The 21,340-nt window shown below is 43.9% G+C and overlaps 1 protein-coding gene across 1 annotated transcript in view; it reads left to right on the top strand.

The window, feature by feature from the left end:
• The window catches only part of znf423 (zinc finger protein 423), a 151,574-nt gene that overhangs the window by 34,156 nt on the left and 96,078 nt on the right, over positions 1-21,340 (top strand). The window contains exon 3 of the mRNA XM_069686525.1: positions 6,222-6,431. Within this exon, the coding sequence (XP_069542626.1) occupies positions 6,222-6,431 (210 nt within the window). The remainder of the gene's footprint in view (positions 1-6,221; positions 6,432-21,340) is intronic.

The following is a 21,340-nucleotide window of genomic DNA, read 5'->3' as shown; positions in this document are numbered from 1 at the left end:
GAGTCCAGAGGGTTAAAAACTTTGCATGCATGATGGTGATAGCTGTTTAAACCAATTTTTAAGACTGACATCTTTTTATAAGCCCATGATAACATTTAAATACAAAATATATATTACACTGGAGACAAAGAAGTGTTGATGCCAAAGACACAGTGTAGTTTCCTTTTTCTGCACATACTGTATATACAAATCCTTGTTTCCTGCTGACTCAAACAATGGTTTCCCATCCTAGGACCCAGAATGCCGCTGGTTTTCTATCCCACCAGCTAGTTAATTTACTTTAATTGCATTCAGTGTGCATCCCAGGTGTGATTCAGTCCCTCATTACGTGGCTAGAATAAAAATTAGCAGAGCTCCTTTACTCAGGAACTGGATGAAACCTTTTCTTCTCAAATATGTGCTGTTAGGCAAAAAATGATTACTCATTTAACTGTGGCTCTCATTTATTAGTGAAATTTGTATTTTTCATATTTCTCTAGTTAAAGTGCAGGACGTGATTTTGACTTATTGCGTGTCTCTGTGGATGACGTAAGAATATAACAGGGTGTCCGGGCTTGGGATTGAAGGGTTTGTGTTTGTGCATGTGTGTGTGTGTTTATGTGTAAGAGGGAATGTGCAGTTATTCCTGGCATAGGGACAGTCTGTGACTCAGAGATAATAGTTCTCTGTAGAGTGTGTGTGTGTGCATGTGTGCGTTTGTGTCTGTTCGTATGTCTATGAGTGACTAAAGCTATATCCTGCTGTGTGTGTGTGTGTTTTCTGTTTGCGAAAGAGAGAAAGACTGCGGGTGGATGGGGCGGATGGTGCACACATGCTTTAGCTAGGGACCACTGTCGTACTATTTAATCAATACCCCAGCACACACACGCACAAACGCACACACATGCCCCTCTGCACCCTTAGCGCCCATGGGAGATGGCTGCTTTCATTAAGGAGGCCTGCTGCTTCTTTGTGGTGTGGTGGGGGTGGGGGTGATGTAGAAAAGGAGAAAGGGGATGTGAGGGAGTCTAGGGAGTAATACGATAAACACAAGATCAAATTTGAAAAAGATGTGCAGTTTAACACTAGTACATCTCAAACGCTGTGTTCACGTGTAAAACTTGATCAAATGCATTTGCAGCGTACACAATTGATTGGATTGTAGATTATAAATGTTGCTTGTAAAGATAAACAGTCATTTCTGTGCTGCTGAATTGAGATGTTAATGAAATCACTATGCATTGCTTTCAAAGCGTCCTGACAACATAAACAGAAGTGCAGGTTAACATTGGCACATTGGCTTCTTAACTGAGCGACACCATTCTGGAGGAGCTCTCTGTTCTTCTCCTGTTCTTGTACCCAATGGATAAGTGTATTTATCACTTGCCCCCCTGACTGCGCTACAAGCTGACTGGCTGTTGAAAAAGGTGACAGGCCTTAGGTTCAAAAGTGAGCCACTGGTAACTTTTACAAGCAGTCAGTGGCTCGTCTCACAGCTCACCTTGCTGCAGTTTTGTCTCATTGTTAATCTTTGGTCTGAACTAGAGGTCTTCACGTGTCCAAAACTTTGTGGCCGAACCCCAAGAGACCCGTAAACGTGCATCACGGAACCGAACCGGACCCGTCTTTTATTTGAAAGCTGGGACCCGGACCTGTGCAGAGCCGAGATATGTCAGACCCGACCCATATGGGCGAAACAGACCCGATCAGCATCGACTTCACAGCTGATTGCTATTAACAGGTTACCGTTAGTCAGCTGTCAAAACAACACTTTTTGTCCTACCGAATGTGACGTAGCCTTCTCCCCTGTGCCTGGCCGTGCATATAATCCATCCTCCTTGCCAAGAAAGTTCATAAAGGAGGACATATCCAGGTTTTCTGTTATCCATGTCGTGTTGATAAAAACAGCAATGCTAATCCACTAGTTATTTCAGATTAAAAGTGTACTTGCTGTCACGCAGACGGATGACAAATGCGCGGCTCGTGTAGAAGCTGCTGGTTTTACCTCTTTATATCCATTTTCTTTCAGCTTTTTTTTTCACATCAGCGAGGAAATACATTTTTCTTTAATCATGACCAACACTTTCTAATCACGGCCTGGCCTCCCGGATCCACTCGAGTATTACACATAATGTTGAACAGACCCGGAACCCAGGGGTTATAGAATGAGTCCCGACCCGGACCCGTTTGCCCACGTAATACGTGGACTCAAACCCATCCGGGTCCCGGTTTGGGTTCCGGGTCCTTGGGTTCCGGTGGCCCTGTGAAGACCTCTAGTCTGACCTGGGCTTTTGCAGGCTTAGCCCCGCCCTTGGTAAAACACCAAGACAATAGAGGGCTGAAGCAGCATGTCCGTAAATGAAACCAACACACTAGCATTATGGTTTATTCCTTTGACCCAGGTGCGTTTAAAAGATGTTAATATGACGACCTGCCTGAGGAGATAAGGCATGCAGAATGAGTGACTTCTTTTAAATCACTTCTTAAAACTCAGCTTTACAGACTTGCTTTAATGTGATGTAACCTTTTTAGATGCATTTTAAAGCTTTGAATCTTTTCATCTGTTCTTAAGTCCTCTTCTGATGTTCTATTCTTGTTTCTTTGTCTTTTGTGGTCTTTTTTTCTTTTATTCTTTATCTCTTTATTTGTATTGCTTTATTGCTTTAACTGCATTTTGAGTTCTGCCTGCTTTATCACTTTTATTCCTTTTATTTGCATTTATTCTTGTCGAATTTTTACATTTTCTTGCCTTCCACATTCTTGCCTTTCTAGACTTCTTTCTGTTTGGCCTGAGTGCTGTATGTTCTGTAATCTGCTGTGTATTCTGTAATCTTCCTGAGTTCCTGCCTTTGCTTTGTCTGTCAAAGCACTTTGTAAACTTCTGTTTTTAAAGCTGCTAAAGTTATTATTATAAAGTTATCAAAGCTCCTGTGAGGAACTTTTGGTTTGTGTTGATTTTGGCGCCCCCTGTGGACAGAGCTGTACCTCTTATCTCTTTGCTGATTTTGTCCTGTACATGCTTAAGCGGTGATTTCTAACAAAATCTCATCCTGGTTTTTTAACAGTCGTATGTATCACTCACTTCAAACTTTTGCCCTTGAAAATGTAAACAAAGGCAGGGCGCAGTTAAAGGCTTCGTCTGACACCTACCCCCCCGCAGCAGTTTCAGGCATTAAAAATGACTTTATAGACATAATCAATCTTCTTCCTGCTGGTCTGCTTTGCTTTTGTAGCTCATATAGAGTAATCAGAATTAATTTCAGCCGGGTTTCATAAGCAGTAAAAAAGTCCTCGCAGGAGCTTTAATATTGTTAGGGAAAACACATTCCAGGATGTTTTACAGCTGAAACTAAGCTGTACAACTGTACATTTGGTGTTGACTCACTGAAAAAGTTAGAGACCTTCCTTTTGTACTAAAAACTTGGCTCCGTGGCGTCATAAAATAATGCTCAAAACACAACAGAAGCACACACAGATCGTCGATCACAGATACACCCTGTGGCCGAGCAATGAGGTCTCTAACCACAGTTTGAGCTGTGTAATGATCACAACAGTATCAAGGAGCTCACAGTTATAGTTCTCATTTTAAGGCCCCCCATCTACATCTCTCTGAGATCCATAAGAGGACACATAATTATCCTGTCCATGTGTTGAGCGAGGTGGGTGGTAAGGTGGGGGGTAGAGGACACTAAACAGACCCATGTGCAAATCAAAACACCCCCAGCTGTGTGATCCTCTCTCATCCCTTCCTCTTCCTCTGTTCTGACACCCATCTCTCTCTTTATCCCACTGCACCGTGATTGTGGGCTGAAGAAAAAATTAAACGATGACTAGAGCAGAGAAAAACAAGTCCTCAAAGAGACAAGGGAGAGATGAGGACAGAGGGGTGCAAGATGGAGAGCTTTCATCTAGCTCCTCCCTCTGTTGCTATGACAGCAGGTAGTGTTGGCATGCGCTGGAGTTGGCACTGCCCTCACCTCTGGCATCAGGGCACCCTGGGGAGTGTGTGTGTGTGCATAAGTGCATGTTTTGTGGAGGTGTACACCTGATTTTGGACAGGAAGAAGCTGCACTGAAAAAATATCCAAAAAACAAACCCCAGTGATAAGCATTTATTTTGTTTCCTACCCATACTTTGAGAACTCAAATGTCTTTTTATCAACAGTGTGAGAATTTTGCTTTTTTAGGTGGTTGTTTAAAGAGTGTGATTTTTACTTACATTGAATTTAACTTGAATGAACTCAAGTTATTCTGATCCCATCTATGTGAAATCTGGTTGAAATGTAATCAGTCACACAGCTCAACTGCACTTAATTACATTCAAGCGTGCACACACACACACACACACACACACACGCACGCACCCACGCACGCAAACACGCACACACACACACACGCACACACACACACACACACACACACACACACACACACACACACACACACACATGTATGCATGTTTTGTACATCTGTGCACGTCTGTATGTGCTTCACTGTGTATGGATACCTGTGTATTATTGTGTGAGTGTGCACCAGCGTGTGTGTGCATGCATGTGGTGTGTTTATTAGATTGTGCATGTGTGTGTTTTGTCAGCCAAGGGGCCACTTTCTCTCCCTGGCCAGACGGTGCTCTCACCACTGGACAGATGGCCAACACCCTCCCTCTCTTCTTCACCATCCCTTCATCTATCCCTCCTTCTATCCCTCCATTACTGTCTTCCTCTCCTGCAGCCCCCAAACACCCCATCACCTCAATCCCTCGTTCCCCACCTCCCAGCATCCCTCTCTCCCATCACACCTCTCCCATAATAAATCAGAGTGGGATGGAGCTGGTGCACCTCTCTCTAATCTGTCTAAATTTGACTCATGAACATGTTTAACTGGTAGAGGAAACTGGTACTCTTGATGACCTGGAAAACCAGTGGAATGGTTTTCCACTGTACCTGCTCAGATTTGCTGATGCTGTCATGAATACCAGGTTTTTCTGTTTGCCTTTTTCTAATATTAAAATCATTTAAATTAAATGCTGAAATTAAAGACATCAAAATCGATTAATTCTCTGCCCCTTACACATATGCAATGATGTTGGAACTCTTAATCAACAAAACTGAATTGGAGCTTCTTTCTTTTGACCCATAACTGCACTCACTAAAGGCAGTTAGTTTGTCATTAAAAGTAATGGAGGTTATTGAGTCTCTGTAACGGCCAGAGCTTCAAATTTAGTTTCCTGTTTATTAGGTGCACATTCTGTCGTTCCCGAGTTTCGGAAGCAAAACTTGGGCGAGGTGTAAACAAACAGCGCGTGCTTCAAATACACACACGTCGCCCCACCATTCCACCTCCGTGCATTTTACATAGAAAGCAGAACGTAACAGAGGCGTAATAATCCCGCCTTGAACTGGCAGTGTAAAAGGGTCTGATAGCATATTTGCAACGTTTCCTTTCTCCTTCTTCTCCACACTCCTCGCTGTTAGACTGATTCTGTTTTGTTCTTTAGTAGATCGGGATTTGTTAAGTGTTGCTGTGAGGTTAAATGATTTGAGACAGAAGGCAGTGCCCTGTAAAAATGCAAAGAGCACAAAGAATAAACTACATTTCTGCAAAACTGCATCTGTCGGCATCCTTGTTTGACTCGTGTGTGTTTCCCCTCCATACCTATCTCCTGCTTTTCAACCACCTATCTCTCAGTCTTTTTCTCTCCTCCTCACCCGTGTCTTCAGTGTCAGTCTTATTGGATCCTCAGCGTTTATAATGTGATAATAAGGTGTGAAAATGGAGACACAAAGGAGCGGTGAGGATTGGGCCGACACAGCCTTCCACTGGTCCCCCCTCACACTCTGCCTGTCTGCTACCAGGACACACACGTTCACACACACTCACACACATGCTGGAGTGATGCTCCACACACACTTGGTACAGTTAAGTCAAGTGGAACATGTAATTGGTAAAACATAGCTGGTGAAGAGGGGTAAAATATTATTTGTGCAGGTAAAAATAAATCAAATTTTAAATGAAAAAGTTCTGAATGAATACGTTTAGAGAAGGAGGAGGGACGATGAATGTCTGTACAACAACAGGTCTTATATACAGGGTTTGCTGTTGCCACAGAAAAACAGGATCAGGCTATGATAATAAGCTTCCTGGAAAGCTTTTTGAAAATCTTAAAGATGGTAACAAAAACCACGCATGTGCATTTGCATATATTAGCTCTGTAACTCATGGTTATACATTGTTTCTCCCCAGAAGTCCCGGCATCTGACAGAGATGCAGAGCCCAAAGAACGCCAGGGGCCGGCTGCTGAGGACGGAGAACAGGAGGAGCACGATGACCGTGATGAGCGAGATCATGACGATGACCTAGATGACGAGTCCATCTTCACCTGTGACAACTGTCAACAGGACTTTGACTGTCTGGCAGAGCTCACTGAACACAGAACCAACCACTGCCCAGCTGGTAAGATTGTTAATGTGGATAGTTAGTGCTGTTCAATTTCTTATTTTACTACAAATACAGAGAAGCATGAAGGCCAAATCCTGGTATGTTAGTGATCTTGGAGTTCTGTATACCCCATCCCACAATGAGCTTACATAGAAATTAGAAACTTAACCGTTTGTAGTCTGAAGAATTACACGTTTTTTATTTCCTCACTAAAGGAAAACTCATGTTGTTGCTATAACAACCATATTAGAAATGAGGTAGAACTGAATCCATGCTCTATGATCTAGATCTTTTAAACCTTTTCAGGTACTTGAAATGAGGGAAAATGTGGTATTAATGTGATTTTACATGTGTGGTTTAATGATGCAGCATGTTTTTAGTGGACAGTATGCTGCCCTGTACGACTAAAGTAAAGATAAAACTATTTAGTTGCATCATGCAGAATCACAATTCCCGGGTGAATCAGGCCTTCCCTTGTTCCTGAATACCTATATCTATTGGATTCAGTTATACCCATGTGTTTTCATGGGGATAGACATGTGCATGCATGTGCACGTGCACCTACACACACACACACACACACACACACACACACACACACACACACACACACCTCCACACAAAAGCCGTTATTAGTACTGGTGTAATTAATGGAAGGGCTGAAAGGAACGCGGCGGGGGCATCTGGTTCCTACAGATTAATCCAAACGCTCACTTAACAAGCCAACACACACACATGAACACACATGCACACACATTTTCTTGTTACTGCAAGGCAGTCTGCCTCTTAGCGTATGAGTGTGTGTGTTTACTGTTGATAGGAGGATGAAGAAAGAGGGAGAGGGGGTATGGAGGGCTTTTGTTTAAACTGGTAGAGATAGTATTTCCAGAGACTGTGTAATGTAGAAGCTAAGACCCCTGCCTCAGAAGCCCCTTTTTCACCTGCTGGCTTGACATCCAATCCCAGGGTAATTGGTGGTCTTAGGTCTCATGCATTGTCTTGGAGACATCCTTGAAGTCGTAATATTACAGAAATTATATTTTCACAAAGAATGGGAATACTACAGGTCATAGGGGTTCAATATGCTTGTACTTGTAGACCCAAAGCTTTAGACTTGTCTTAATAGGTTGGTCCACTGTATTGCAATCACTTTAATCCTTCAGTAACTCGAAGCTTAATGTAACTCCATACAAGTAATGCCTTTATTTTATTATTGTATTATCTTTTTATCTTGCCCTTTGTGTTCCATAATTTCAAAAGGGATCACACACACACACACACACACACACAAACACACACATACACAGAATCACACTGCCAAAAGCGCAGGGCTGCTGTCAGAGCACGGGATGTGGCCTGTGATTTCAGCACAGGAGTCTGGGGAGGGCTACATGTTGCTGAGCGAGAAAGCAGAGGAAGGGAGGGAGGGCGAGAGGGAGCGCAGAAGAAAGAAATGAAATGAAATGATAAAACATGTTTTTCCCAGGAGAAAGAGCGGTTGAGATTGCAGAGTAATCCCCCAGCTCTGTGGGATGTGTGTGCACTGGCATGCAGGGGGCCTGTGTTCGTTCATCTATGTGTTGGTGTGTGTTACTGTGCATATGGTTGTACATGTGTATTTCTCTGATGTGCATGCAGGAAAGTGTATGAAGTTAGTGGTGGGACCACAGTTTTCTGGTTATTATTGAGGAGAGGGCTAAATTAAAACACATGGACTAAAGAATCCTTTTAAGTTCTCTGTTCCAGACCCCAGGGAGCCAGTTTAGTAGGAGGGCATGGGACGCACACGCGCACACTTAAACACAAACACAAAAAACACATAGCCTACCGGGGATAAACACACGTCACTCCAGATCTGCATGAGACAGTTAATGTGTTCATGCATTTTGTAGTTTGATGCTGTGTGTCTTTGTCCCTGAGCAGAAACAAAACAACTCAGACATCAGCCATCTTGGTTGTGGGTGAAATACCGGGGCCATCTTGGCAGTAGCTAGCTATGATATATGCTATATTGTGATTGAAATACATAGGTGGAATAAAAACTAATAGCGGCTATTCATCATCACCACAAAATATCTTGGGGCCAATGCTGATTTGATCAAGTAGGCCTGAGTAGCTTAACTCACAACACAGATAAACTAACCAGGCTAGATGTAGATGACTCCATGTTGTACGAGTAAGTAAGTAAAATATACTGTAATTGTAGGTTTGTACTTGTAATTTGTAATTGTACAACTTTAACATTAGGTAAACGAGAGAACAGAGGATCCAGGATCCATGTTTTAGATACTGGTCTTTCAATCCTCGTGATCTGTCTAAAAAAGATCATGAATGTTTGAAAGAATTCACTAACTGCAGCTCATTTGATAAAATGAGTCCTAGTGTGTTACTCAAATATAAATTCATGTTGTACAGCCTTTTGCAATGAAATGCTCCAAATATCTAATATCCAAAGAGTCTTTGCTGCCAATCTCTTAAAGTTTCCTGTCGACATGTTTACTGTCAGCAATCAATTATTGAGTAATATCAGATGTATGTCTGTGGGTCCCAGGTGCTGGCTTGTGAAGCATGTTAGTTAGCGCTGAATTCTCTGCAGAAAAAGAGCTGGTATCTGTAATGCTAACTATACTGTTGTCGCAAATGGGTCCCAAGTTAGCAGCTAGCTGTGGCTATAACATTGAATGGGTCCCAGGTGCGAGAGTGAAGCACCAAGTAATTCAGTGCCACTCTAGCAGAAGGCCTATAAAGAGGCACCATTAATTTGAGTGGAAATTGAACAAACACGGAGACACACACACACACACAGTGGCACAGATCAATGACACATAAATGTGTGTACACCCACTCAAACACGCACATACTCACGGACCTCACACATCTGGTTAATGTAATGCCACATTAATGTGCATGAGCCTGACTGCTCAGCTGGTTGTGTGTGTGTGTGTGATAGAGAATTTGTGCTTCTATTACAACTCCATTGTTATTCTGTTCCACTGCTGCTTTAAGCCAGTGTGACGGCTCTGCTTTAATATTATGGATAGGATACTCAGTATGTGTGTGTGCTGTGTGTTTGTGTGTGTAAATCAATTTAACACAATCACAACAGAAGTAAACAGAAGTAGTAAGATGTTGGATTGCACTGATTACCTGCTAGCTTCTGCTCTGTTGTTCCAGATATTTGTTTTTATCCAAAAAAACAAGCACGGGCCAGACATGGAAGAGTTGTCGCCTTTCAATCCTCTCATTCCAACCTGTAAAATGATAGTGAATGTTAGTGAATGTGTACATGTTAACTGTGGAGTGAAGTACCTGAAAGCCATACTTGAGTAAAATAACAGATGTCATACCAGAAAAAGACTTTGGTAGAAGTGAAAGCCAGTTATTCTAATATAACTCGAGGAAAAGTCTTAAAGAGCTATTCTTTGAAATTTCAGTTTTGTTGAACGTGTGACGTCCACGGTTGGCTCCGGTTGTAACTCTTTCCTTTTTAGACTGTTTGCCTTCATCTGAGCGATTTTCACTTATTTTCATTTATTTATTTTTTACAGATAATTATTTTGGCCTTTCATGCTTTTATTGAGAAAGGACAATGAATAGTGGAAACAGGGGAAGAGAGTGGGGATAACACATTGCAAAGGGCCGAAAGCAGGAGTTGAATCCCGGGCTATAGCCTCTATATATGGCCGCCAATTTAACCACTTGTGCCATACCAACGCCCGGATTTTCATTCAACTTCATCAAGTTGTATCTGTAGTCATCGATCTTTTCTTTGTTTGTTTAGCCATAGTAGATTACTGTTTACTCACAACACTTGCAGAGACCGGAAAAGCAGCCGCTTAGCTCCGCCTACCCTCTCTGGCAGACCAACCACTGCTGGCCGCCGCTTGTGATTTTTTCCACGAAAGTCGCACCAGACACCCAGTCAGTAATACTGCAAATGCAAAGGCTTTCATCAGTGGGCCAGTAGTGACTTAACAGATATTTGCATCTTCTTCAAAGTAAAATGTGAGTAAAAAGTGTAGTGGAGTAAAAGTGGAAGAAGAAATATAAAAACTGAAGTATAGGACGGATACTTCCAGAAAAGACTTTAGTACTCTTACAAAGTACTACAACTTTGTGACATTACACAACTGCATGTTAATTATATGTTGGTTATATGGTATTTAGCTAAGTAGCTCGCCTAAAATTATACTTTGGATATTATCATTTGTACGGACACCATGCCTTAATGCATACTGTTTAGTGCACCACAGCATACTGCAACATAGTGCACATAGCAAAACCTTTCACTGCAGTAATTACTGTAGATGAACCTTGTTTTTTTTCCTTATAGTACAGGCTGATATTTTAAACTATTCCACATGGCTAGAGGCTCTGAGCGCACTTCCTGAGGTGTATATTGAGTGTTATAGTTGTATGTGTCATATGCACCTACTACTTTTAGTACATGGGAGTCTGTATCCTGTGTGTGTGTACAGTATGTGTTAGAAAGACAGAGCGAAAGTGTGAGTCGGGGGAGTGTCGATGGGTCTCAGTAGGAGTCAGAATGTGGAGCAGGGGCTCCCTGAGGAGAGGAGCAGCGGAAAAAAACCTCCTACAGATCAAATGGAGAACATTCTCTGGCCCTGCTCTGCCACATGGACGCACACACACAAAGGCATACACATCCCATGAGGGAATCCCAAAAGCTGTCTTACCGGCCACGACATTCCAATGTTGGGTCAGCGTGTTCGTATGTACAGCTATAACTGCTCTCAAACTGTGTTGTAAAACTGCTATCGAGGCTCTGTGTTCGTGCAGCCACTCTCCATTTAGCTGCCTGGTACGCACACACTTCCAGAGATGTCAACAGTGTCCAAACACTCATTCAAGGTGTGAGTGAGAAGGAGACGAAGGGGTGAGAGGGTGAGAGATTGTTGAAGATGTCAGTAAAAAACACTTGAGGGGAAAGAGGAAGTGATGAAAAGGTAGGCACAGAGTAAACTGAGGAGCTGTCAGTCAAGGTAGGGGGCGGAAACTGGTGCTGTCAGTGACAAATAGCAAGTCATTAACCCAGGTAGTCGCTTCTTAGATGGTGAGATGATGTGGGTAAAAAACGATGTGCGTGTGTGTGTGGAGAGAAGTCATATACTGTGCATATTCCTTCCGAAGGTATTTGTGAGGTCTCTGTTAATTGAGCACGTACAGCTGCACTCTCGTCTATTCTCTTTCCTCTCTCAGCGGGGGAGAGGAGAGATTACCAGGGAGCCTGTCTAGCTGGGAGGGAGGGGGAGGTGGAGAGGGAAATGAGGGAGGTAAAGAAGAGGAGTGGAAAGCAGTAACAGGGGAGAGGATGAAGACAGGTGAGAAGGAGTCAGGCTGAAAGTGGAGGTAGAACTTCAAATGTGCAGAGAGGAGGTGAAAGACGGGGGAGAAAAACATGAGGGAGGGAAGAGAGCACGTCTGTTAGTGCGGGGACCCTTGGGTGACTGGTTTGCCTCCCCTGGGACATCTCCCCACTGCTAAGCTCTTACCGTCTGTCGCAACCCGCTGTCATACACACACACACAGAGTAACACACTCTGAAGCATAGAGAAACACACCCCGCACACACACACCTCGCTGCGTCTGTCGTCAGGATAGCAGCTGAGTCCTGTGAGGCCAAGACTCTTATTAAAACCACAGATCACTTTCTACAAGTGAGGGAGAGGAGGAGAGGCAGGAGGGGTGTAATCTGAAACAAAATTACAGACAGCCTCCTGCACTCGACCCTGCCACTGACTCTGTGTGTGAGTGTGTGTGTGTGTGTGTGTGTGTGTGTGAGAGTGTGTGTATGTGTGCTACTCTGGTAGCTTTTGATTGACAAAATAAATATGACACTTTTAGTTTCCTAATGTTCAGTCCTTTTTTGCTTCCTCCCATCCTCTTCGCTGCTATCTTTCCCCTCGCCCTCCCTCTTGCCCTCTTCATCACTATTTGCCCCCCTTTCCTCCTTCCCTACTCCCTCCCCCCTTCCCTCTGTGTCTCTGTACCCGGGGGTGGCCCGAAGATTCCTGTGCTAAGCCCTTGGCATACATACAAGTGCGCAGCGCAGCGCACACACACAGACACACACAGACACAGCTGGCTGCCGCTCAGGTTTTCCAGGGAGAGAGCAGGAGCCCGGCACCAGAGGAGAGGGGGATGGAGAGAGGAGAGCTGTAGAAGAAGAAGAAGAAGGGGGGGTACACCATGCAGAGAGGGAGGGGGAGATATAGAGGGATGGCAGGGAGGGGGTGAGAAGGAGAAGGGTTGTTGTGAAGTCATTTTTCATCACAGGGTTCATTTTTCACCGCAGAGTTCTCCCACTCTCTACATCGCTCTATTTCTCTTTATCTGTCCTCTCCTCCTCCCGTTCCCCTCCCTTGATCCCGCTTTGTCTCTCTTTATCTTCCCCTTTTCCTCTTTTTTTCCCTGTCGTCTTCTCCTCTCCCTCTTCTTACCCCCACCTCTCTCTCTCCCTCTTGCCTAAACTCTTTCCATCCTCTCTCTGTCTCCGTCTCTCTCTCTTTCAGCCTAGTTTCTCCTTTATGAAATATGGATGGGAGCAGTTTTGGGCGCGCTGAGAGGTTTGCAGTTGGAGGGAGGGAGGGATGGAACTTGGGAACTGGCAAAGGAAGGAGGGGGGAGAGAGAGTGGGGAGGAGAGGGAGAGAGCTCGTGTCTCAGCAGACGTGCCTTGTGCATGCACCTAAACACCTCACTGAGCAATCTGTCAACATGTCAGCAACACATGTTTGGTAAAAAAAAAGAGAGAGAGCGGTTGGAGGGAGAGAGGAGAGGGTGAAAAAAACCTCTGCTCCTCCAGTGGGAGTAATGGCTCCCACCAGGGCTCTGGAAATGCTTTGAATTCAGCAGATTTCTATTGCGGGGTCCTCCCCCGGGGGCATCTTTTTACAATGCCTGCATCTCAGAAATTTGAGCCCGAGGACCCCTGGGGGCGTCCTTTCATAATGCCTGAAAATGTAGGGTTATATTGTGTGCTCTTCCCCATGGGGCTTTTATTAATACCTGTATTCACTGCCACTGGAAATTACACAGGCGGCGCTGCAGGGGCCCGCACTCGCTCCAGGAAGGGAGAAAGACTCTGCAGGGACGTTTTCTCTCTTCTCCTCTCTCTTCTCTTCCCTTCTTTTTTTCCCTCTTTCCCCCTCCTTCTCCTCTTCCTCCTCCTCCCGCTCCTCTTACTTTGACTCTCTCCCTTTTTTTCTTACTTAATGCAAGAGTGAAAAAGAAGAATTTGCCAAAGGACACAAGGAAGTGTGTGTGTGTGTGTGTGTGTGTGTATGTGTGTGTGTGCGTTGGCACCAGCTAACCCCCTTGTATTCAGCCCTACTTTGCTCAAAGGAAAAGAAACACTCGATTAAAAATGTAACTTCTCTCTACTCCTCTTCTTTCTCTCTCATCTCTCCCTCTCTGTCCTTGTGTGCTGTGTGTAGATCTTGCGGAGAGTAAATATTTGTGTGTGTGTGTGTCTGTGTTTGACAGTGTATCTGTCTATATGTGTGCGTGCATATAGACAGTAAAAAGCCTAAATCTATAGTCCAGTTGTGTGCTTTTGCTGGCTGTGTAAGGCAAAGACAGAGACGACTGCTTCTGTCTCCAAACAATCATTAGAATTCTTCAGCCAAAGGCTTCGCCGCTTCTCTCTGCGTGTCAGTGTGTTTGTGTTTGTGTGTTATTTATTGATCAAATATTTACACAGTCAGATTAAAGAAATATACATTTACATATCTTGGAATAAATAAAATGTGTCTGATCTCCGCAGTAGGACTGTTTGGATTTCAGATTTGGATGTTGCACTCTGACTGTAAGCAAGTTTCAGTCATGACTGGACATCGTATTTCATCCACACCAAGTAGATCCTGAGACGGATTAACATTTAGATGCACTCATGTTATGGAACAAGTGACATTCTTAATCCAGTACAGCTGAAAACACTGCTTTTTTAAAATCATTTGTCAGTTATTTTATTGTAAGTGACGTATGTGTAAATAATACTGTATCAAGATGCTGCCTGTTAAAAAAACGTTATGTTTTTGGGTTGTCCATCAGTCCGTCCCTTTCTCATAATGACTTAATAATTATGACAACATTTCACACAAATGTCGAAAATATTAAGTGATGACGTTTTATATCTCAAAGGTAAACTGCACGGTGAAGTCATATTGTGGCCATTATTCAACAGCACAACTGAAAATTAGACAACCAACCACATTGTTACAGTTACTGTAAGGTTGTAACTTTTAGGAATTTTGTGCTCTTTTTGTAGAAGAACTGAAACAGATAATTGGGAGTTGACAAACAGTACAAAATAAATCACCTGACTGGGACTGTTGCCTCTTCCATGCTGCAAACTTGTCAAACCACCACCAAGGTGTAGAAATTAAATATAAGCAGTTAGTATGGGCCACAGTGCAGTTAATGACATACCTAAACTTCACTGCTGACCTCCCAGTTCCAATGTAAAGATTAACACTGACTAATTACAGCATCACTATCAGAAATGTGTACCCTCCCTGAAATCTGACAGGATCTCATTGTCTTTTTTCAGAGCTAACAGTGTTCCTGGCTGTTCCTAACCTTTTGAACACCAGGCGTTTCTCTCTCAGATTAACCTCATGGAGTTCAGAGGCATTTACTCCTCTGGGTGTTTATTTGAACATCTTGTCAGCAACATTGTCAGGAGCAACCTACTGGTTGTCTGCTGGAAAAACGAAAACACAAGCCGAGGGTCAGTGATTAATGACGACTCTCCTCCACACATTTTGAGCATCAAGCTGCTTGATATGTTGAAGAAAGATGCTGAAGACATTGTAGGGAGAATTTCTTTATATTTACTTTATTATTTAAACAGATACTGATTGCGTTGTCACATACAGTTCAGCTAGATACCTAATATGTTGAATATGACATTTTAAGCCACTGTCCACTAAATCTGCCAGTGGATGGAGGTTTTGTAAACCCATAAACAACAGCAAGTTTGTTTATTTCACTGCATACCAGTATCTTCTGGACCACAACTCCCATAAACCCCATAACAGCATTTTTAGAAAAGCTTAATCCCCAGTGCTGTGGGTTTGATGTGTGTGTGTTTATGTTGGGGGCTGCAGCATTGTGTGTGCCTGAACATGCCTGTACAGTGTGTGTGTCATGTTGTAGTTATCCCTCTCTATATAAATATGAGTATATGTTGGTGTGTATATGTGTGTGTGTGTGTGTGTTTTTATGTCTCTATCAGTGTGTGTGTGTGTGGACAGGTCAGGATAGAGTTGTCATGGGGCCATGTGGGGGCCTCCTCCATATATGTGTGCGGACATGAGGGGGGTGTCTCGATAATGAGGAACAGGCCATTCCCTTGGATTCCTGCACCCCTGCCAACAACCAGGACCCCCAGAACACCCCCCCCCCCCCCCTCTTTTCTTTTTCCTCCCCCCTCCTGCTGACACCTGGGACTTTTTTCTCCTTTTTTCCCCTCCCTGTTTCTCCCTCTTTGCTTCTTCTTTCTCTCTTCCCAAGTGGAACATACGACATCCCTCCATTTGATACCCCCCCACCTCCTGTCTTTCTACCTCTCTAGCCACTTTTTGTCCACTTCCTTCTTTCCTTCCTTATTCTCATCCTTTTCTCTCACCCATTGCGACCTTATACCTCCCAATGATTCTCTCCTCTCCTCCTGTCTCCTGTCTTCTCCTTCTCACGTCTCATGTCCCCTGTTCTCCTCTCCCACCCCTTTTCCTCCCTTCCTCCTTCCTGCTCCTTGCTGTCCCTCCCTGCTGAGTTCTCAAACTCATAACTGACCACATCCCTTCCTTTCACCCTCTGTCTCCCTTCCCCCACACCCTCCCTCTATTCTCTCCCCATCCTCTCTGTTCCCTGTGGAGCTGGCCCCAAAGCTCTGATCCCTTCCTCCATGCCCCCAAACTCCCCCACTGTGCCCTCCCAAGACACACACACATACACACAACCATACACACACACACCCTGTGGCGGCTGGCCCCAAAGAAGCCCCTGTTTGTCTCCCTCCCTCTGTTTTTCCACTCTTTCTTTCTCCCCACCTCTGTCTTCCACACCCTGTTTGATGCTTTAGATTTGTTATGCACTTTGCTTAAGCTATTTTTCTCAAGTCTTTTTCTACATTAGGCAATTTGTTGCATCATTGTATGTTTGTTTTTCTTCATCATGACTTCTTTAAGTACACATAAAATCAAATCTTCCCTTTAAAGTAGAACAGTAGATTTTTTATGATAATGAAACATGTTTTTGTTCTCGTTCACTCGTATAGTGATCGTTTATTTAAGCTGCACGCAGTACGCAATGTTTTTGTTGTGATAGAAGCTGTTAAACCTGCATCATAACCTGAAAGCACAGTGGATTCTTCCTCAATCACTACATACGACTTAATGATTGATATTATGAATAACGGTTACTAAGGGGACAAGTCAGAAAATGTTGTTTCGCTCCAATGTTCTTGGAGCATATAATACAAAAACATATGATGGAAAGTTGATAATATCTGCTCACCTGCTTCACACCTTCAGTGTGCAAATGGAATTTACAATTACACTTATAACATTCTAAGTTTATTACAAGGATATACCCAGGTGTGCAGGCACACACACACATACACACACACACACACACACACACACACACACACAGACACACACATGGTTTCAGTCACAGACAGTGGTGGCAAAGGGCAGTGTACCACAGGGAGAGGGCCTATAATAGTTTTAACCCAGCGCTCAGGTGTGACTCGTCTTTGTCCAGCCAAATGTCAGAGAAAAGCACAACTCCAGGGAGAGAGGGAGGGCGGAGGGAAGGACGAAGCAGAGTGGAGAAGAGGATCAAGGGAGAGTCAGTCAGAGAGAGAGGGAATGCAGAAAAGGGGAGTGAGATGCTCGGTGGACAGAGAGGGATTCATATTTATCGCAGTGAAGGATAGAAATGCCCAGAGAGGACCGATGTGGTAGACCGAAGCACGACCACTAAACTGATCCTTCCAGTGAGCGCAACTTATTGTATATTTCAATAAAAGTCTTTTTTGTTAACCAGCTGACTGACTGACTGTTTGGTCCGGTGAGTGAGCGGCTGTTTTGCCAGCCTGTCTGTCTGGGCCCCTGGTTATGTGGGGGCTGGGAGCCCTGCTCTGTGCCGCTCTCTCCCCGCCTCAAGAGCTCCCTAGGGGGGCAGCAGGACCAACTCTGCCAGCCTCTCTCTCACACTCCCATTTACCCCCACCGCAATATTGAACACACACACACACACACACACACACACACACACACACACACACACACACACACACACACACATACTGACGTCAGCTGCTCTGGGCCTTCTCCCCTGGGTGCTACCAGAACCCTTTGTCCCCCCACCCCCATCCTCCCTCCTCTCCATCCCTCCTTCCTCCCCTCTTCACTCCTCTCCCTGTCCTTTGTCCCTTGAAATAGCTGTCCTGCTTACCGCCTGATTGGAATTCACTGCACTATGGGAAGTCACAGAGGAGTGCCATTGTCAAGTGTGTGTTTGCTTTTGCACAAGTATATGCATACATGTGTTTTTTTTTTTAAATGATCATGAGTGCATGCATATTTCTTTTGCGAATCCAGCCTGTTTGTTTGTGTTTCAATCAGACATGTGACTTTCTGCTGTGAGGTAAGCAGCACTAGAGGAAGGAAATGAAGTGGCGTGTATTTAGAGAAAAGATTTGTAAATTCTACAGAAGAAATGATCATTTGATTTGTAAACAATGATTTAATATGATCATTGAACTATTGTTATAACTGCCTTTTTATTATCATTAACGGGATAGTTCAGATCCTTTGAATTGGGGTTGCATTAAAGGGCCAGTTCGCCCCATTTTCAACCTCAGTCCTATCATGCTATTATGGGGAGCTAATGCAATTATGGTAGGAAAAAAATGCAATTTCCAACGGGCCTTGGAAAAACCTCCGCCAGATGAAGCATTTTATGTAGTCTGATGGTTTTCCAGGGAGCTTGCTAAACTACACTTCCTCAATGTAGGACGCCCGCCTCCGATGTCATGTCTCGTTCAAAATCATCAGGTTTGAAATGGACTGCAGACCTGACGATGTTTTAGACGGTCCAACGGTATATTCTCGTTGTATTTCAATTCTGCAGCGCTGGGCCGTACCTTTCAGAGGGAGGGGCGCAATGCACGCTAGGTGTTGTAGGAATGTAGAATGGGCGAAACTGCAAGCTGTTTGTACAACTTTCTCCACAGCTATGACGCCAATTTCAAATATTATTGCTTCTATTGATTACAGAGAACACCAGCTTTGACTTAGCTTTTTCCAGGGGCAAATTGCTCCTTTAAGTACTTATCAAGAGTGTGTAACCTTAAGGACGTCATCTGAGTGGAGAGGCCAATCAGAGTGTCCACATGGTCGATTAGCTGTGTACTGCTGTGGACGGGACATTTTAGCTGCTTAGAAAAAGTCTTACCTAAAATGATATGTACATTATATTTGCATATTTTCCCCCCGTCACCTTATATCTGACATACCCACTTTACAAATGTGTAACTTTACCTTTAACTGACGTTTATCAAGAACAAATGTGTATTATTGTGAACTAGTGTTCTTGAACATCAGATCTGAAGGATGTTTCTTTAGTGGGTTTGCCTGTGTGTGTATGTGTTCACACAGCACATGTATCAAGGTCAATGTTTAGGCTTTGATTAAAACATTAAAAAAACCTACAAAGCTTCTCCCTGCTCTGCCCTGTCTGTCCTTTATACTAGAGTGGTATTAAAAGTGATATAGCTTCTTACTCTCTGCTGTCGTTATAATGAAATCATAGTGTCTGGAAGCTTGTTGTAGCTACATGCGATTATAATTATGTTGAAATCTAAATGTTATGTTAATGATTGATTGGTACATCATTTGTGGATGTCGCGATTTAATTTTTTAATCTTCATTCTGCCAAAAAAAATTAACAAATGCAAGTTGTGACTTCCTAGTGTCTTAGGTATACCCACAGTATTATTGAGCTGCTTTTATTGTTTAAACAACTACTGATGATGGTGGTGGGCTCAGTGGTTGGAGCTGGTGTCTTGAAGAGGAATGGTGAAAATCTCCACTCTCAGCCTGCACATATTTTCTTGATGCATTTTTTCAGTATACATGGTGGTCTCTCTGTGTGTGTACAGTATTTGTTAGTGAACATTTTGTAAGGAGGCTTTTCTTCAATGTGTTCTCTGAGTGTTTGGGGAATGGGGAATGCATGTGCCATTGCGTTGGTGTATGCATGTGTGTTCATGCGTGCCTCGGCTCACAGCATGAATCCCAGAATCGGGGTTAAGGAACAAGAGAATTCCTCCCTCGTATTCCCTCCTTTCCTCTCCTCCAGTCTCTGTCTCCCTCTGTCTTTGTCTCTCTCTCTTTTTCCCGTACAAGTGGGATGTCTTGAAATATTAACCAATCTGCTCTTCATTTTTCAAATATGATAGAAAACACACTGCTAAATAAGTCAGGAGCAAAGCCTGTAGGGGAGCACAGCAAGACAGGGCACTCAAATAAACAACAAAACAACACAAACAACAACAATGAAGAAAGATGGAGAGGGGGAGACTAGGAGAAGAGGGGGAAGACGCTCTCTTTCACAGCCGACTTGGTCAATGCAATAAGTGCTAATTCTATGTATCCATCTATTAGTCGTCTTTCTTTCTGATGTCAACATGTGTCTCACTTTTTCCTCCTGTCTTTCTACTTTTGTGTCATTTGCCTCGCCCTCACATGTCACCCTCCTTTCATCTCTTTTCACCTTTTTTCACTCTAATGAGAGAGGCTCTATTGGAGTATTAGAATACACTGTGAGTCCGTGTGAGTTGGAGGATTTTAAATAATGTGTGGGGGGCTCTGCGGCTGTCTGAGGCCTTCCTTCTTTACCTCAGCAGTGCTGCTGGCTGGTGGCCGGAGGGAGCGCCCTGCCTGAGTAATGAACTCCCCCAGGAGGAGGCACCGCTACATGGCCTGCCTCCATCCTGTGTTTGCCTCTCTCTCTGTTCCTGGGATAGAGTTGGGACTAGGGCCTTCTTTGGTGGGGGAATGGGTGGTGGGTAGAGGGCATTTGGGGGTTTTGGGTGGTAGGGTGAGTGGATATTTCTCCCCCTTGTTGGCTGCCAAAGCATGCGGCCTGCGAATGAGCAGATAAAATTGTGTGTGTGAGTGTGAGTCAAGAACTGCTCGGGCTTGCGTACAGAGATTTGTATGCGCCTTGTTTTGAGTGTATGTGGGTATTTGGTGTGTGTGTTGGGGAGTTTGTCCTCAGAGAATAGTGTGTGTGGTGGGGGGTGCAGTGACAGCTGCAGAGGGGGGCTGAGGGGGGGGGGGGGGGGGGGACTGTTCACTGGCTGATAAGGGGGGCTTCACATTAGAGACACGACAAGAAGACTAATAATTCTGCAGTGCAACACGCACAATCTCACACACACACACAAACATAGAAGCTCATAGAAGAAAGAGGGGCTGAGAAAAAGTTAGGGAAAGCTAGACAGGGCTGTGGGACAGGAGGTTTAGATTGTCTGTATGTGCATGTTGATGGAAGAGGAGATTCAGTGTTTTGAAAATTCACAGAATCGGACAGATACATGCATGTGTGTGTTTGTAATATAAACGACTTAGTTGACACATAATCATAGAAAAGTAGCCTCAGAGGTTGTCCAAAGTCCAGAACACACACAACTCCTCTTACTACATCTGTACCGCCCCATATTATAAGTGTAAACACCTGCACCACTGAAGGTGATACAGAAAACAGCAGTCCTTTTTTTCAGTGAGCAAAGTCTTTAAATCTGACCTCCACATTTAAGTCAGGACGTCTCCTGGTGAGCCACAAAAGACTTCATGACAGAACTTTACTTTCTCGCTTCATCTTTCT

The sequence above is a fragment of the Semicossyphus pulcher genome, unplaced genomic scaffold, assembly GCF_022749685.1.
Source record: "Semicossyphus pulcher isolate SPU_LCO1_2020_fin unplaced genomic scaffold, fSemPul1.0.p SCAF_8, whole genome shotgun sequence".
NCBI classification, from domain to species: domain Eukaryota; kingdom Metazoa; phylum Chordata; class Actinopteri; order Labriformes; family Labridae; genus Semicossyphus; species Semicossyphus pulcher.
This window is presented reverse-complemented; position numbering and strand designations above follow the sequence as displayed.